Source organism: Trichomycterus rosablanca, chromosome 2, assembly GCF_030014385.1.
Source record: "Trichomycterus rosablanca isolate fTriRos1 chromosome 2, fTriRos1.hap1, whole genome shotgun sequence".
Lineage (NCBI taxonomy): Eukaryota > Metazoa > Chordata > Actinopteri > Siluriformes > Trichomycteridae > Trichomycterus > Trichomycterus rosablanca.
The window spans coordinates 39692490-39706042 of NC_085989.1; the positions used below are offsets into that span (position 1 = coordinate 39692490).

The 13553-nt window shown below is 36.1% G+C and overlaps 1 protein-coding gene across 2 annotated transcripts in view; it reads right to left on the reverse strand.

Annotated features, from left to right (window-relative positions):
* The window catches only part of pbx4 (pre-B-cell leukemia transcription factor 4), a 48025-nt gene extending 45902 nt beyond the window's left edge, over positions 1-2123 (reverse strand). For both annotated transcript variants that reach the window (XM_063015413.1, XM_063015421.1), the window contains exon 1: positions 994-2123. In XM_063015413.1, coding sequence (XP_062871483.1) covers positions 994-1160 — 167 coding nt within the window. In that variant the 5' untranslated portion in view covers positions 1161-2123. The remainder of the gene's footprint in view (positions 1-993) is intronic.
* Between the last annotated feature and the right edge of the window lie 11430 nt (positions 2124-13553).

Here is a 13553-nt window from a genome sequence, read left to right on the forward strand (position 1 = left end):
AAACCAACCATAAACTGCAGAGCATGCAAAAAAGACACTATTTGGAAATATTAGTATCATACAGACTGAAAAAAAGAATCCTGCATTATCTGTGTGCTTGTGTGTGCATGTTTTACATATCAAAAAGCCATTTTAATTTAACAGTAAAACAAATGAGGATCGTTTTACTTTAGTTGATCAAGTTGTTTTATTTTAGTCTTGTTTAGTGTTAACAGAACAGTCAGTATTAAGAGAGGATGTATGCTTTTAAAATTGACATATTATACCAACACTACATATAGCGATACTGCTGATCTTTACTCTCTTTAATACTAAATTGTAGCGACCTTTTTTAATTTTTTGATATGAAGTATTTTGCCTGCTTTCCTCAAAAAGTAACAAAATATATTTAGGAGGAATTGAAATGAAAATCTACACAGAACACAATTTAAAAGTACAATAGCAGAGGTGTACAGCTCATGTTAATCAGCAAACAACAAGAAACAATTAAATCAGATGTAGATAAGCTAGATAAACTTTCATTAGCTTAAAATATACATCTCTGTAGCAATTCAATTTGACAGCAGAAAATGTTCTACTGTGTTATTTATTAAATTATAATGACCACTTACTAGAAGAATAACATGGCAGAATACCACGCTTTTAAAGTACACAATGCGAATCACAATAAGTCAACTGAGGTTAATAGAGTAATGTTGCATTACAGCTAAACATTTCAAAGAAACAAGCAACAAAAACAGTATTTAATTAAATAGTGGAAATAAAGTATTATACCTCTATTTACCTATAAGTTTACTACCACTTTTGGTGTTGTTGACACCAGAATGAGTATTTCTCGATTGATATTAAAACTTTTCATTAAATAACATCTAGTTTATAAAATGCATTAATGTCTCTGCCTGCTAATAAAACCGACAGTCAAATGAGTGCCGGTGGTGAAGCCATATTTTCATAGATTTTAATATTTCCATCATTTGTTTCTGTATCTCGTACCTGGCTTGCGCTTCGTCCAGACTCTCGTCGGTGATGGCCATGATCTGCTGCAGGATGTCTCCGATGTCCTGCTGCTTGCGAACCGGGTCTGGATCGCCCGAATCTGGTTGCCCGAGTCCACCGAGCCCAGTAAGTCCCGACAACATTCGGGTCTGGTGTTCATCCATGGTCCAAGCCGTTTTTAAAAAATAATGTGTTTATTCAATGTACAACAGGGGAGCGTGCGATGGGTGCACGATCATGTAATACGGGCTAATAAAAACCCGCACCGTTTCTTTAAAGTAGCACAATTAAGATCTGTGCAATGGATGCAGCAGTGTTAGTTTGTGCAAAAATAATCTGCAAGCGTGTTTGCACAAACTAGCTGAGAAACGTAAGTTTAATGCAAAGCACTGGCTAAACTAAACAAAGGGAAATTAAAGCGTAAGAATCTACATTAAGTATAAGCAGCGGGTACAGCATCTCCGAACAGACCCCAAAACAACAGAGCGAACCCGCGTAACGCACGCGCACATGAACTGCCAGTGCGCGAGCCGAAAAGTGTTTAAATTCAAACCTACATTGAAATAAAACGACCGTTAAACCGTCAAATTCGCTTCCTCAGAGTAAACTAAATAACCTGCTTTTATACAACTTATAAATCTGAACAAAATAAACCCAGGTAACTTTAAAGCAAACTGAATGAAGAAACCATTGAGCTCAGCTTAACTGCGATGACAAAAAAAGCAAAAACGAAGCTCTCCGTTTACTTTCTATAGCCGTGCAGCCGTCAACGACATGTAAAAATAGCTAAACCTGGTACCACTCAATAAACTAACAAGACTCACGGGGTTTTTCTTAAGTACATTAATTCACTTTCACCTATTTTAAAAAATCTCACACTTTTGTCTTTCTCCAGCAGAACGTTAACAAATCTCTTGTTTTTTTTTTTTCTTTTAGCAGCGACGCTAGCTAGCTAGCATCGTAGCCAAACTAGCAGCATCAAAATACCTCAAATGAAAAAGACGAACTCTAGCCCAGATATTTATAAACAATAAAAGAAAGAAAACTGGATATTCTGAATCGATGCTATGCAAAAACAGCATGAAAGACAGTGAAACCGATAAGCTCCATGCAGCCAAGTCGGTTTCTTGCCCCCAAAAAAGCCTCCAGCTTTGCTACACTCGCTCAGCCCCTTTTTGGGTCTGCCAAGGTTGCCAGATTGACTAGATTTACCCCTACTCGAATGAAAACGCTTTCCATTGTGAGGGTTGGGGGGTAAAATCCCTCTGAAAAAAACTGATTGCGTATGTACAGTTTAAAGGACGTGTTTTTACATATAAGATGTTTGTTTGTTTGTTTATTAGGATTTTAACGTCATGTTTTACACTTTGGTTACATTCATGACAGGAACAGTAGTTACTCATTACACAAGATTCATCAGTTCACAAGGTTATATCAAACACAGTCATGGACAATTTAGTGTCTCCAATTTACCTCACATGTGACATGCATTTGAACTGTGGGAAGAAACCGGAGCACCCAGAGTAAACCCATATGATTTCTGCAACTGTCCGTTTACGAGCATTTTGAATTTAGCACTAAAGTCCTGAATCTAAAGTTCTATGTCTTTTAACGTTGCAGCATTACCTCATAATTCCTTGTTGGCAACAGCTACTGCTGGTAACTTCTCCGTGTCCAATAGGGCTAACTTGACTGCACCCCTTAGACTAAACCACAGGAATTACAATATAAAGTCTTTAAAGCTTTGTACAGATCTCAGAAAGCAGGTCAGAATTTTGTAATGAGTGATGGTTGAAGCAATTTCTAAGCAACCTTAGGTCTTTTGTATTTTGTTACTTGGGCATCAATACAGCAATACTGCTGATATATAGTTTATGGATTACTAGCTGGGGGTGACATGACAAAAATGTATTAGTATGTATGAGTAATAAAATATTGAGTTTTATTAGACTTTATTTACCATGCATTTACATTTTCAGCATTTAGCAGACGCAAAGCGACTTACAGTATACAGTGTTTAAGCAATTGAGGGTTAAGGGCCTTGCTCAAGAGCCCAACAGTGGCAACCCGACAGTGGTGGGGCTTGAACCAGCAACCTTTCGATTACTAATCCAGTACTTCAACCACTAGGCTACAACTGCCCAAGAAGACATGAAGCTGCAAAATAGGTAAAAAAAAAAAAAGAAAAGAAAAGAAAACAGTAGCTGAGATCATTAAGATCCAAAAAAAAAAAAAAACTCAAGGCCTTAAGACTATCCATACAAACGATTTAGATCTGCAATGAAGCTAACATGATAATAATAAGGCGTATATCGTGTGCATGTGCCTGGGTGATGCACCGGTCTAGAGATCTGGGTTCAAATTGCCCGGCCAGGAGTCCACACTAAAATTATTGTATTTCTACGGGGTTTTCCTGGCAGAACAACCCCTGATCAACCCCAACACTGATCAGGATAAAACAGTTGATGACAATGAAATTTTAACCGATTAATATGGAATTACTAAAACGTGTAGTAGAAACAAAATTCTTGGACCACTTTAATGACATTACAAGAGCACCCAACATTTCTGCCTTTATAACAAATTTTGCCCTGCTTAGAGAACAAAGTATTTTCAAGGTAAGTGTTTAGCTAGATAGCACAGGAACACAGCAACATGAGTCCTGGGGACTTGGGTTTACACCTACGATTACTATCTGTGAGGAATGTGGAATGTTCACCACATGCCAGTGTTGATTTCTCTTACAGTCAAAATTAACTCAAAATTATGGCTAACATAAACTGTCTCTTGGTATAAGTGAATAAATAGGTAAATGATGCCTTGTGATGGATTGGCACCCTGCCTTGAAATTAAAGTTTCTGGGTAGGCGGTAGACCCACAGTAATCCCAAAGAGGATAAAGCCGTTACTAAGGATGAATGAATTGATAAATTGTACGTGCTGATGACATCTAGTAGGGTTTGTTTTATACAACAATTTGCTTACAACAAGTACCTTGTTTTTTGAGTTTTTAAATGAACGCAATGGGTTGTTTTACAAAAATCATACACACCAAATTCCTTTATTTTCTTTAACAGCTTTATCTTGATAAAAGGTCATGGTGAGTGTAGCATACAGGCACTTACACCCAGGGGCAATTAAGAGTCAGCAGTAAACATTCTGCAAGTTGGGGGTGGAAATCAGAGTACCAAATCAAGGTGGATGCAGAGAGAACATACACAACTTTTCAGAAACAGTGAAGTAGAAATCGCAATGCAGGTCCCATAGGACCCACATTGATGTGCCACCATGCCTCCCTACTCATACTAAACAGCTGTTATTAAAAAGGTTTATTAAGTGTAGATCAGCGGTGATCTGGCAACACGCTGGATCTCTACGTCATTGGGAGGCCCAAGTATCATTTGAAACCTCTAGGGGCACAGTGGTTACACTCATTCACATCTATACTCATCACTCCATTTGATTAATAAAAACGCTAAATTTATATGGCATTCCTAACAAATTACATAGAAGAAGTCAGCCCAGATCAGCTGCATCATTTACAAATCATTTTACAGGTTCTGGCACTTTATAACAAGACATGGTTAAACCTTAACCCTGTTTGATTGAAGTTAGAGCTCCCATGCCAGTTTTTCCCAACTCTGTTCCCTTTGGGGTTTATACAGAGTTTAGTCCTTTTACTAAAGTTAAAAAAAGAAAAGAATCCCAAATCTGCATTTTAAAATACATACATTTATTTGGTTAATCTGAATCTATTTGTTATATTTTGGGATTCGAGATGTAATTGAATTAGCACAATTTAACACACTTGGAAGTCATTTAAAACAGATCAGCTTTATTTGTCATATATACATATACAGATGTACAGTTCAACGAAATTCTTTCTTTGCATATCCCAGTTTGGAAGCTGGGGTCAGAGCGCAGGGTCAGCCATTGTACAGAAGGGTTAAGGGTCTTGCTCAAGGGCACAACAGTGGCTGCCTGGCAAAGCTGGGATTCGAACTGTCAACCTTTAAGTTGATAGCCCACTAGGCTACCACTGTCTATTTCATCAATTTCTCATTACATCAATTTCAGATGCTGTGATATAAAACCATTTGATAATCAGAGATCAAACGTATAATTGTCAATAATTTTAAATATTTTAAAATTGTATAGTACATGGTTAAACCCTTATGCATTCTACAAACCCTATTTCTGGAAATGTTTTGTAAAATGCAATAAAAACAAGAATCTGTGATAAACAATCTTTACAGAACAGAATGGACAGAAGTACAAAATAAAGATTTCCAGTGTTTTTACTGACCAACTTAATTATATTGTGTAAATTTACAATGTGATGCCTGCAACACAATCATAAACGCGGAGACAGCTGTGTTTACCAAATTGGTTAGATAGAATTCTTGCCCATCTTTGCTTGATACAAGATCTAAGCTGCTCAACAGACCATGGACACCGTTGGCTTCATGATGCACCATACATTTTCACTAGGAGACATCTGGACTGCAGGCAGGCCAGTCAAGCACATGCACTCTTTGTCTACAAAGCCACGCTGTTGTAGCGTGTGAAAAATGTGTGCTGGCATATGATGGCAGCATAAGTCTCTCGATAAACCTAATATACGCTTCCGGATTAATGTTACCTTTATGCACATCATCCATGCCATGGGCAGATATGCCATGACAGATGTTGGCTTTTGCACCAATCACTGATAACAGTCTGGATAGTCATTTTCAATTCTGGCACTAAAAACTTCATGTCTATTATGAAATCATCTGACATCAGCTCTTGTCTCCATTGTCTTTTGGGCAATCTGAGATGAGCTTAGGCCCAGATAACTTGCAGTTTCTGTATAGAATCAATAAATGGCTTTTTGCTCATATAATAGAGTTACAGTTGCATTTCTTGATGCAGCAGGACTGTTAGGTGAGACTTTCAAAGTACTCCTGAGCCCATGTGGTTATATTTATCACAGTCACATGCAATGCCGCCTAAGGACTCAAAAGGTCACACACATTATTGTGGTTTCTGGTCTTGCACTACAAGGACTGAGATATCTTCAAATTACCTGAATCTTTTTATAGTATTATGTATGGTCGATGGCAACCTAAATTATTTCCAGTCTTGATTTGAGACATGTTTAACTGATTGACAATATCACAATCCAAGTTTCCAAACCCAACTGTGCAAAGACTGAGCTTTTTTTTGGTGGCTCTTCCTCTAATACCATCATACCATCAATACCTCATCATACCATCACCTATTACCAATTTACCTGCTTAAAACAGACTTAACTGAATATTCTATAAAAGTTTCACTCCATTTTTCCCACCCTAACTTTTTGAGCGTTGTAGGCATCAAATTAAAATGTTTATTTTTCTTATTAACGTGTACATTTACAAAATACAATCAAGTTGGTCAGCCAAAACAATAAATGTGATTTGTCAATTTTCTAAGTTAAATAAATCAAGAGACTTGATATAAAAGAATCTTGTTAATATTGCATGTTTCAGCTTTATCAGTAATAAATGCATTATTGTGTGTGTAGGTACCACTGAAGCAGAGGTAAATATTGGGATTTTAGAGAGATATATGCTGCAATCAACACAGCGTCTTTTCTGGAAAGTCCATGGTTATTACAGCAAGACAATGCCAGGCCTAATTTTACACACACTAAACTGTATGACTTTATAGACACTATATACTTTTGTCAGTTTATTCTACTCCTCCACTGCAATTCTCTGAAGCGCTTGAGTGTTTGCAGGGTTCCTTTTCCCGATAGCAGATTTGAACTGTTGAAGGACTGGGAGGGATTTTCAATTGAATTCTTTCTTTTGGGAAAGATGTTCAATTGGAGTTCAGTTGGAGTTCAGGACTCACTCATTGCTGGCAAGTTTAAAACAGTCAATTTTTCTTTTTAACCATTCATGTGTGCTTTGGGTCATCATTTTGTCATATTTTGACTATAACCTGTTTTCTTATACTTGCGAGCACATTGTGCTCTAAATGCTCTGATAATCTTCTAATTTTATTGTTCCTGTAACATGTTAATGGCCTCCAGTCCCAGCGACAGCAAAGGAACCTCACAACATTATGGATCATCCATCATGTTTCACTGTATGTATGGTGCACTTTTTTAAAAGCTTCATTTCATTGTCTATAAACATAACGCTGGTATACATTGGCAAATAGCTCTAGACAGGCTTCAATAGTTTTTTAGAAGGATTGTGGTTTGTCTGTGTATGTTTTGACAAATTCAGCAGTTATTTTTTATGGCTTTCTTTAAGCAATGGGGTCCTTTTTGGCCTTTGTCCACAGAGCTCTATTTTATTCAATGGAATGAGTTGAAACCATCACAACAGATGTTATGAGCTCAGCTTTAACTTCTTTGGCTGTTGTATGTGGTTTCTTTGCCACATTTTAAACAACTTGTTGTAGGGTTCTCTAATAAATTTTACTTTTTTCCCTCCATGTCCTGGAAGGTTCTTTACTGTTCCATAAGTAGCTGACTTCTTAATAACATTTGGAACTGTTGAAGCCCAGATGCTAAGGTCTTAGGAGATACTCTTGTACCCTTTAGACTGCTTGTGCTTGGTGATAAAAGCATATCTGGTCTGCTCAGACAACTCCTCTGTATTTGCCATTGGGAACTAGAAACATTGGGTATATATCCAAGCCGTTTCATTAAATACTTTATTTCAGAAATTATTTTACATGGTGAAGTTTCAATAATGTTGACCACAACTGTATTTTAAATACTTCACTTGTAAATCACACACACACAAAGAATTTTCCTTAAAATATAATCAATATTTATTTCTAAGCATAAATAAAATGTAAAAAAAAACAAAGTGTTACATGAAGATTAATCAATTTCTAAAAATATCCTTGAACAGAACTACAGATCCATAGCAAACATCTTAAACAGTAAAATTAGGGTGGCGTACATGATGTAAGGCTTTAAATACATGTTTGCAAAAAAGGAGCAATGTGTTGGAGCATATTAAAAGAGGATTTTATTTCATCAGCATTACTAATTCTGGACATTTCAACATGATGACAACAACCTCAAGATAAGGCCACAATAATTCAAAACTGATTTCTAAAAAACAAGGTAAATGTGCTTGGATTACCAAGCCAATCTTTCAGCCTGAATCACATTGTGGATTTCTGAAGGACCTTTAAAGGAAATTAAAGTTTGTCAAAAAGAAAGGGCCAAAATTGAACCACAATTCTGCAAATAGTAAATTAATTCCTACCACAAAAAGTAAAAAGTAGTTGCATATTTATTTTACACCCAGCTGCATAACCTTTGGTTTACTGGTTTATGTAAACTATGATTTGCATATTTTGGGACATGGAGGTTGAAACATCATGAAAGCTTAGCATCATGTTTTATTTAGTCATGGTGGTAATGGTTTATTCAGTGATGGTCACAGATTAAAATGAATGTACAATATAAAAGCCTTGAAACCTTGAAATAAAAAGAAAAAAAAAAACCTAAAGATAATGGAACCAGTGGTATCACCATATTCAGCAGGGGTAAATCTCAACTCCACTGGCATAAAACCAGGTGATGCATTGCATGATAGTACAAGCTGGAAAAGATAATAAATAATTTATTGCCATGTCTGTAAGAAAAAAGACCAGTATCTCACAAACCAGAGTAAAATGTCTTTTCCTGAACATTTTAGTGGTGGCAGCACAATGGTGCAGCCAGTAAAATAGGTTCTTAGGGACCTGGGTTCAATCATCACCTCCGGTCCCTATCTGTGTCCTTCTTATGTATGCAGGGATTTCATTCATTACCTCTCTCCTGCTAATACATGCAAAAAAAGGATTATCTGCTCTAAAATGGCCTTTGGCCTAAGTGAACAAGTGAATGCATAAATGTCAGGATTAACTGGTGTCCTCTCCAGTGTGTATTCCTGTCTTTGCATATGACTCTGACCCATCTGAACCGTATAAAGTGGTTTGAATAAATAAATATACTTGTTTAGTAATGCTGAGTGCTGTACAGCCTCAAAGCCTTAAGGACCTTGGTTTAAACCTTCATTCTAGTTATTGTCTGTAGGGTTTGGAATGTTCTCCTCACATCTGTGTGGGTTAGCCCCATTTCCAAAAACATGCAAAAGATGGACTGGCTCTGAACTGCCCCAAAGTTTGAGTAAGTAAGTTTTAAAATGGATTGACATTTTTAAAGGTCTGGTATAGGTTAATTACGGATGATATTAAATACAAATTCTGATCTGTTTTGAAAGTGGACAAAAATCTGATAAAAACCACTTTTTTCTGCCAACTCAGACAGTTCAGTGTCAGTTCACCAGTCTGAGGAGAAATATATCCTTCAAGACAACCAGTTAGAGAAGCAGAATGGTGTTAGACCAGCAGCATCCAGGAAGAGCTGAAAAAGGAAATAATAGGTACCCAGTGAGGAGAGCGGGATGAACCTGGCTGCAATTTATGCTGACGCTCGGCACATCTCTCTACAACAATCTAGCACTAATCAATCTGAATACAGAGCAAGGATGTGAGGGAGCGAGTGAACCATGACCTGAACTCATTATCACAGCCCTGCTGTTTTACACCCCAGATAAATGTAAGGTGTGTTTACTTAATCTCTTATCTACTGCCCCAAAAGTACAGTCTTTCAGTACATGATCTGGTTTCATAGAAAACGTAAGAGCCAAAAAGAGGAGGAAGGAAAGAAATCCACCAATAAATGCAAAATCAGTGCTTGAGCCATTTAGACATTTCTTCATTTAAGACACTACTTCAGGACTTATTCTCGACGATACCGACACCAGTTTTCATCGCCTTTATTTATGACTTATTTAATAGTAGAACGTACTAAATATAGAAAAGATGCCCAAGGCTTTGATCTTCATGGCAGCTGACTTCCAGTGAAGGCTACCTGTCACCTTGAGAAAATAGGGTTTTAGCCCAGCCTGAATAGGTGTCCTTTTTCACTCCTTCTAAGGCAGATGCACTCTCGGCCCACGAGCTTTCAGCCTCATTTTCATCTAAATAAGAATCGATCTCTAGCTGTGTGCCTCCCCCCGTGCCTCTATTGCAAAGACCTAAACCCCCTCCACGCACACACCTCCTCTGTCTCTTACTACGCATATCAAATACAAATCAACAAGAAGACATCAACACTCTGGACCAAGCAGTTTAAAAAAATCTAAGCTAAATTAAATAAAATACAACCAAAATTATTTATTCAGCCTGCACATTCAGTGCACATAAAATGAGTTTATTACCTGGTCATTGCTCTTGCTAAATTGATTTGCAATACTTATTAGCACAACAACCTGCAATATGTGGACAGTATTGAAACAAAGCACCATTTTAGTAGAATGATATCCAAGGTTCTGTGACTATTTTGCTATGCTGAAGGGGGATTGGGGGAGAGGAGGAGAAAGTTGTCAAATTGGTACAGAGACTTCACACATTCGTTATACATGTTACACATTACAGGCTTACCAGTTCTTAGGGTCAATAATAAAAGTAAAAAAATTGTGGCTGACTGGTTTTGTAAATTTTAAAATAATAATAATAATAACGTCAATTGGTTCTTGGAGTGGCGTTGAGTTTAAAGGTATTTTTTCCCCATAAGGATGTATGGGAAACCTGTTAATGCGATCCATGGTCCTGTGGAACTGCATACATTTTAGGCTAATGTAAAATAATGGGGTTGTTTTTGACACTTATACACTGAAAATAACTATAAATATAATAAACATAATAAAAAAACACTGAAATATAATTGAAAACAGTTGAAGATCAATAAAAAATACAGTAAATACAGTAAAACCTGCACTTTACTTTATTGTTTTATGATGCTTCTTAATCGTTCAGTAAATGCGCATTCACATGAGAAGTGGCAAAATAGCTTTTGCGCTGACTGCCGGTACACAAAGCTTCAAATGATTAATTGTACTAAAACAAGTGAGGAATTTCATTAATGTACAGAACTTATGAGTAGTAGTAATTAAGAGAGGTTTCGTGTTCCTGTGTCGTTCTTTTAATACATTAAGTCACGTTAAGCTTTTTTTAACGATAAGTGTTTTTGACTTTCTCAAACAAAAAATGATTTTTTACAATTTCTCAGAACCCTGAGCTATAACACAAGTTTAAAAGTGAAACAGTGAGAAAAATCCAGTTAAACACAGATACATGTAGAGCTTTCAGAGTGGATTTGATGGTTATTCCACATAAATCCAGATTCGTCTCATATTCACACTTGGATGACGTTTTACCGCACTGCTCAAGCCAAGCGCTGAACAAACCGGCTGTTCATTGTTAATTTGAAATTAAATAAATAAATAAATAAAAGAAACTGAACACGTTGAGTTTAAAGGAAATGTGAGGGTACAAAATTCTCAATGAAGAACGTTGAGTTATAAAGATTTTAAGTTTAGGGGACGTTGAGTTACAAGGTACCACTGTACAATTACTGGCATTTGTTTCATAGCTTTTAAAATGTAATAATTTATAATTAGGATATCACACAAGTGGCACAACCACACATTTAAGATTCATTATTTAAACAGTTAAAATCCAATAATATTATTTCATATTAAAGACCCACGTTTTTAACACCCTGAACCATAGTACTGTAAACTGATCCAGCAGTTAATGTAAGTAAATTTGTCATTGCATTACAGGTCACAAAGAGCCTTATTTATAATCCAATATGCCGTCCATGCTTGTCTTTGATAGACAGAGATAGATAGATACTTTATTGATTCCATAGGAAACTTGCTTTATTTTTATATAACTATTTTAGTTGATTAGACAAAATCCATTTTGTTTTTTGTGTGTGTGGGGTCACAATAAACTAATTCATACATTTGAAAATGATTTTACTATACCTGGCCAAAACAGACTGAATCCAAATACACTTACTAAGTTTCTACAGGGAATTGGTTCCCTTGTTTTTCATAAAGTGAACTAATAACAACATGGGAAAATATTATTTTCAAACTAAAAGGTTGATGTTTCAGATCACAACATTTCCCAGTGTGCACCAGTGCATTTCATGTGATCTCAGGTCCAGAGAAGGCAGCAGTGTTTTTAGATGTTGTTGACATAAGGCTTGCACTGTGAAACTACAATCAGTTTAGTGGTGCTTTTTAGCCTTGCCCTCTACACACATAGATCTTTCCGGATTCCCTTAATCTTTAAGGATATGCACTGTAGAAGGTAAAATACCTACAGTCCAAGCAATTTCTTATTAAAGAACATAAAACATTCAAATTACACACTAATGAATTTTTAGTAAGTGGCAGACCTTGACCCGTTCTTCATTTAAAAAAAAGTAAATTGCCTCATCCCAACATTTTTGTAATACTATAAACATACATTTTGCCACAGATAATCAAGTGTCTTTCTCCCGTTTAGTTTGAATATGCTCCAAAAATACAAATCACTGCCTTCTGTTTTTATTTGCATTTACCATGTGGCCTTTATCACACAGAAGCATTTCTGGAATTTTGTGTTGTGGTTTACATTATAAACCAGTTCCTGGTACAACAATCATACTCGAATGTATCTGCAGACAACAAAAAGTCAGTCATTACTAAGAAGAAAAAGCCCCTTTTGTTTGAAAAAGAACTATATACAGGCAGGCAGGATGGTTACATTTGCAGCATTTAGAAGATGCTTTTGTCCAAAGCAACTTGCATGTATGATCAAATACCCTGTAAGCAATTGAAGGTTAAAGATCTTCTTTAGGGGACCACGGTGGCAACTTGGAAATGGTGAATGAACAACCCTCTGATTACTAATCCGGTACCTTAATCACTGAGCTACTGCTGCCCTGCACTGGCTCTGTTAAGCTTGATGGAGAGTAGGTAGAATAACGTGATACACTTGTTGACATGACCCTCTTTTTCTGTGTTTGCAGCAAACATAAGTATCTAAATATATCTTTTTATTATAAAATGTATTATTAATAATGTTTTGAAAAATACATTTCTCTGAACTTAATAATTATTACATTAATAATTAATTAAAATCTCAGTTATAAAGTATCTTCAGTAAACATTATATAATGGTCTACTGATGTGACTGTCCAGACTACATTGCTTTAATTGCATCGCTTTAATTAAAATAAAGCACAAATTGCTTCTTTCATCAACAGCTTTATCCTGGTCAGGGTCACGACAGGTCTGGTTCCACCAAGAACACAGGACAGAATATACTGGACAATCTACCCCCTAAGATATGTAAGATATAGCCAATCACCATCAAACATCCCCAATTAACCTTGAACATTAGATGCCAAAAAAGCTGATAGCACGGCTTAGATTAACACCCTGAGATCCAGGGTTAAATCTTGTTCTTATATTACCTTGTCTGCTTAACTGACCATTTGAAAAATTTAAACAAGCATTAATTATATATATAAAAAAAAAAAAAAAAAAAAAAAAAAAAAAAAAAAAGATTACTGAGAAGGGTTCTTGTCATCTAGAAAATATAAAAGAGCTCACCACGGTACATGGTTTTAGCACAAACATTCTTAAATAATAAAATACTACTAATTTCTGACAG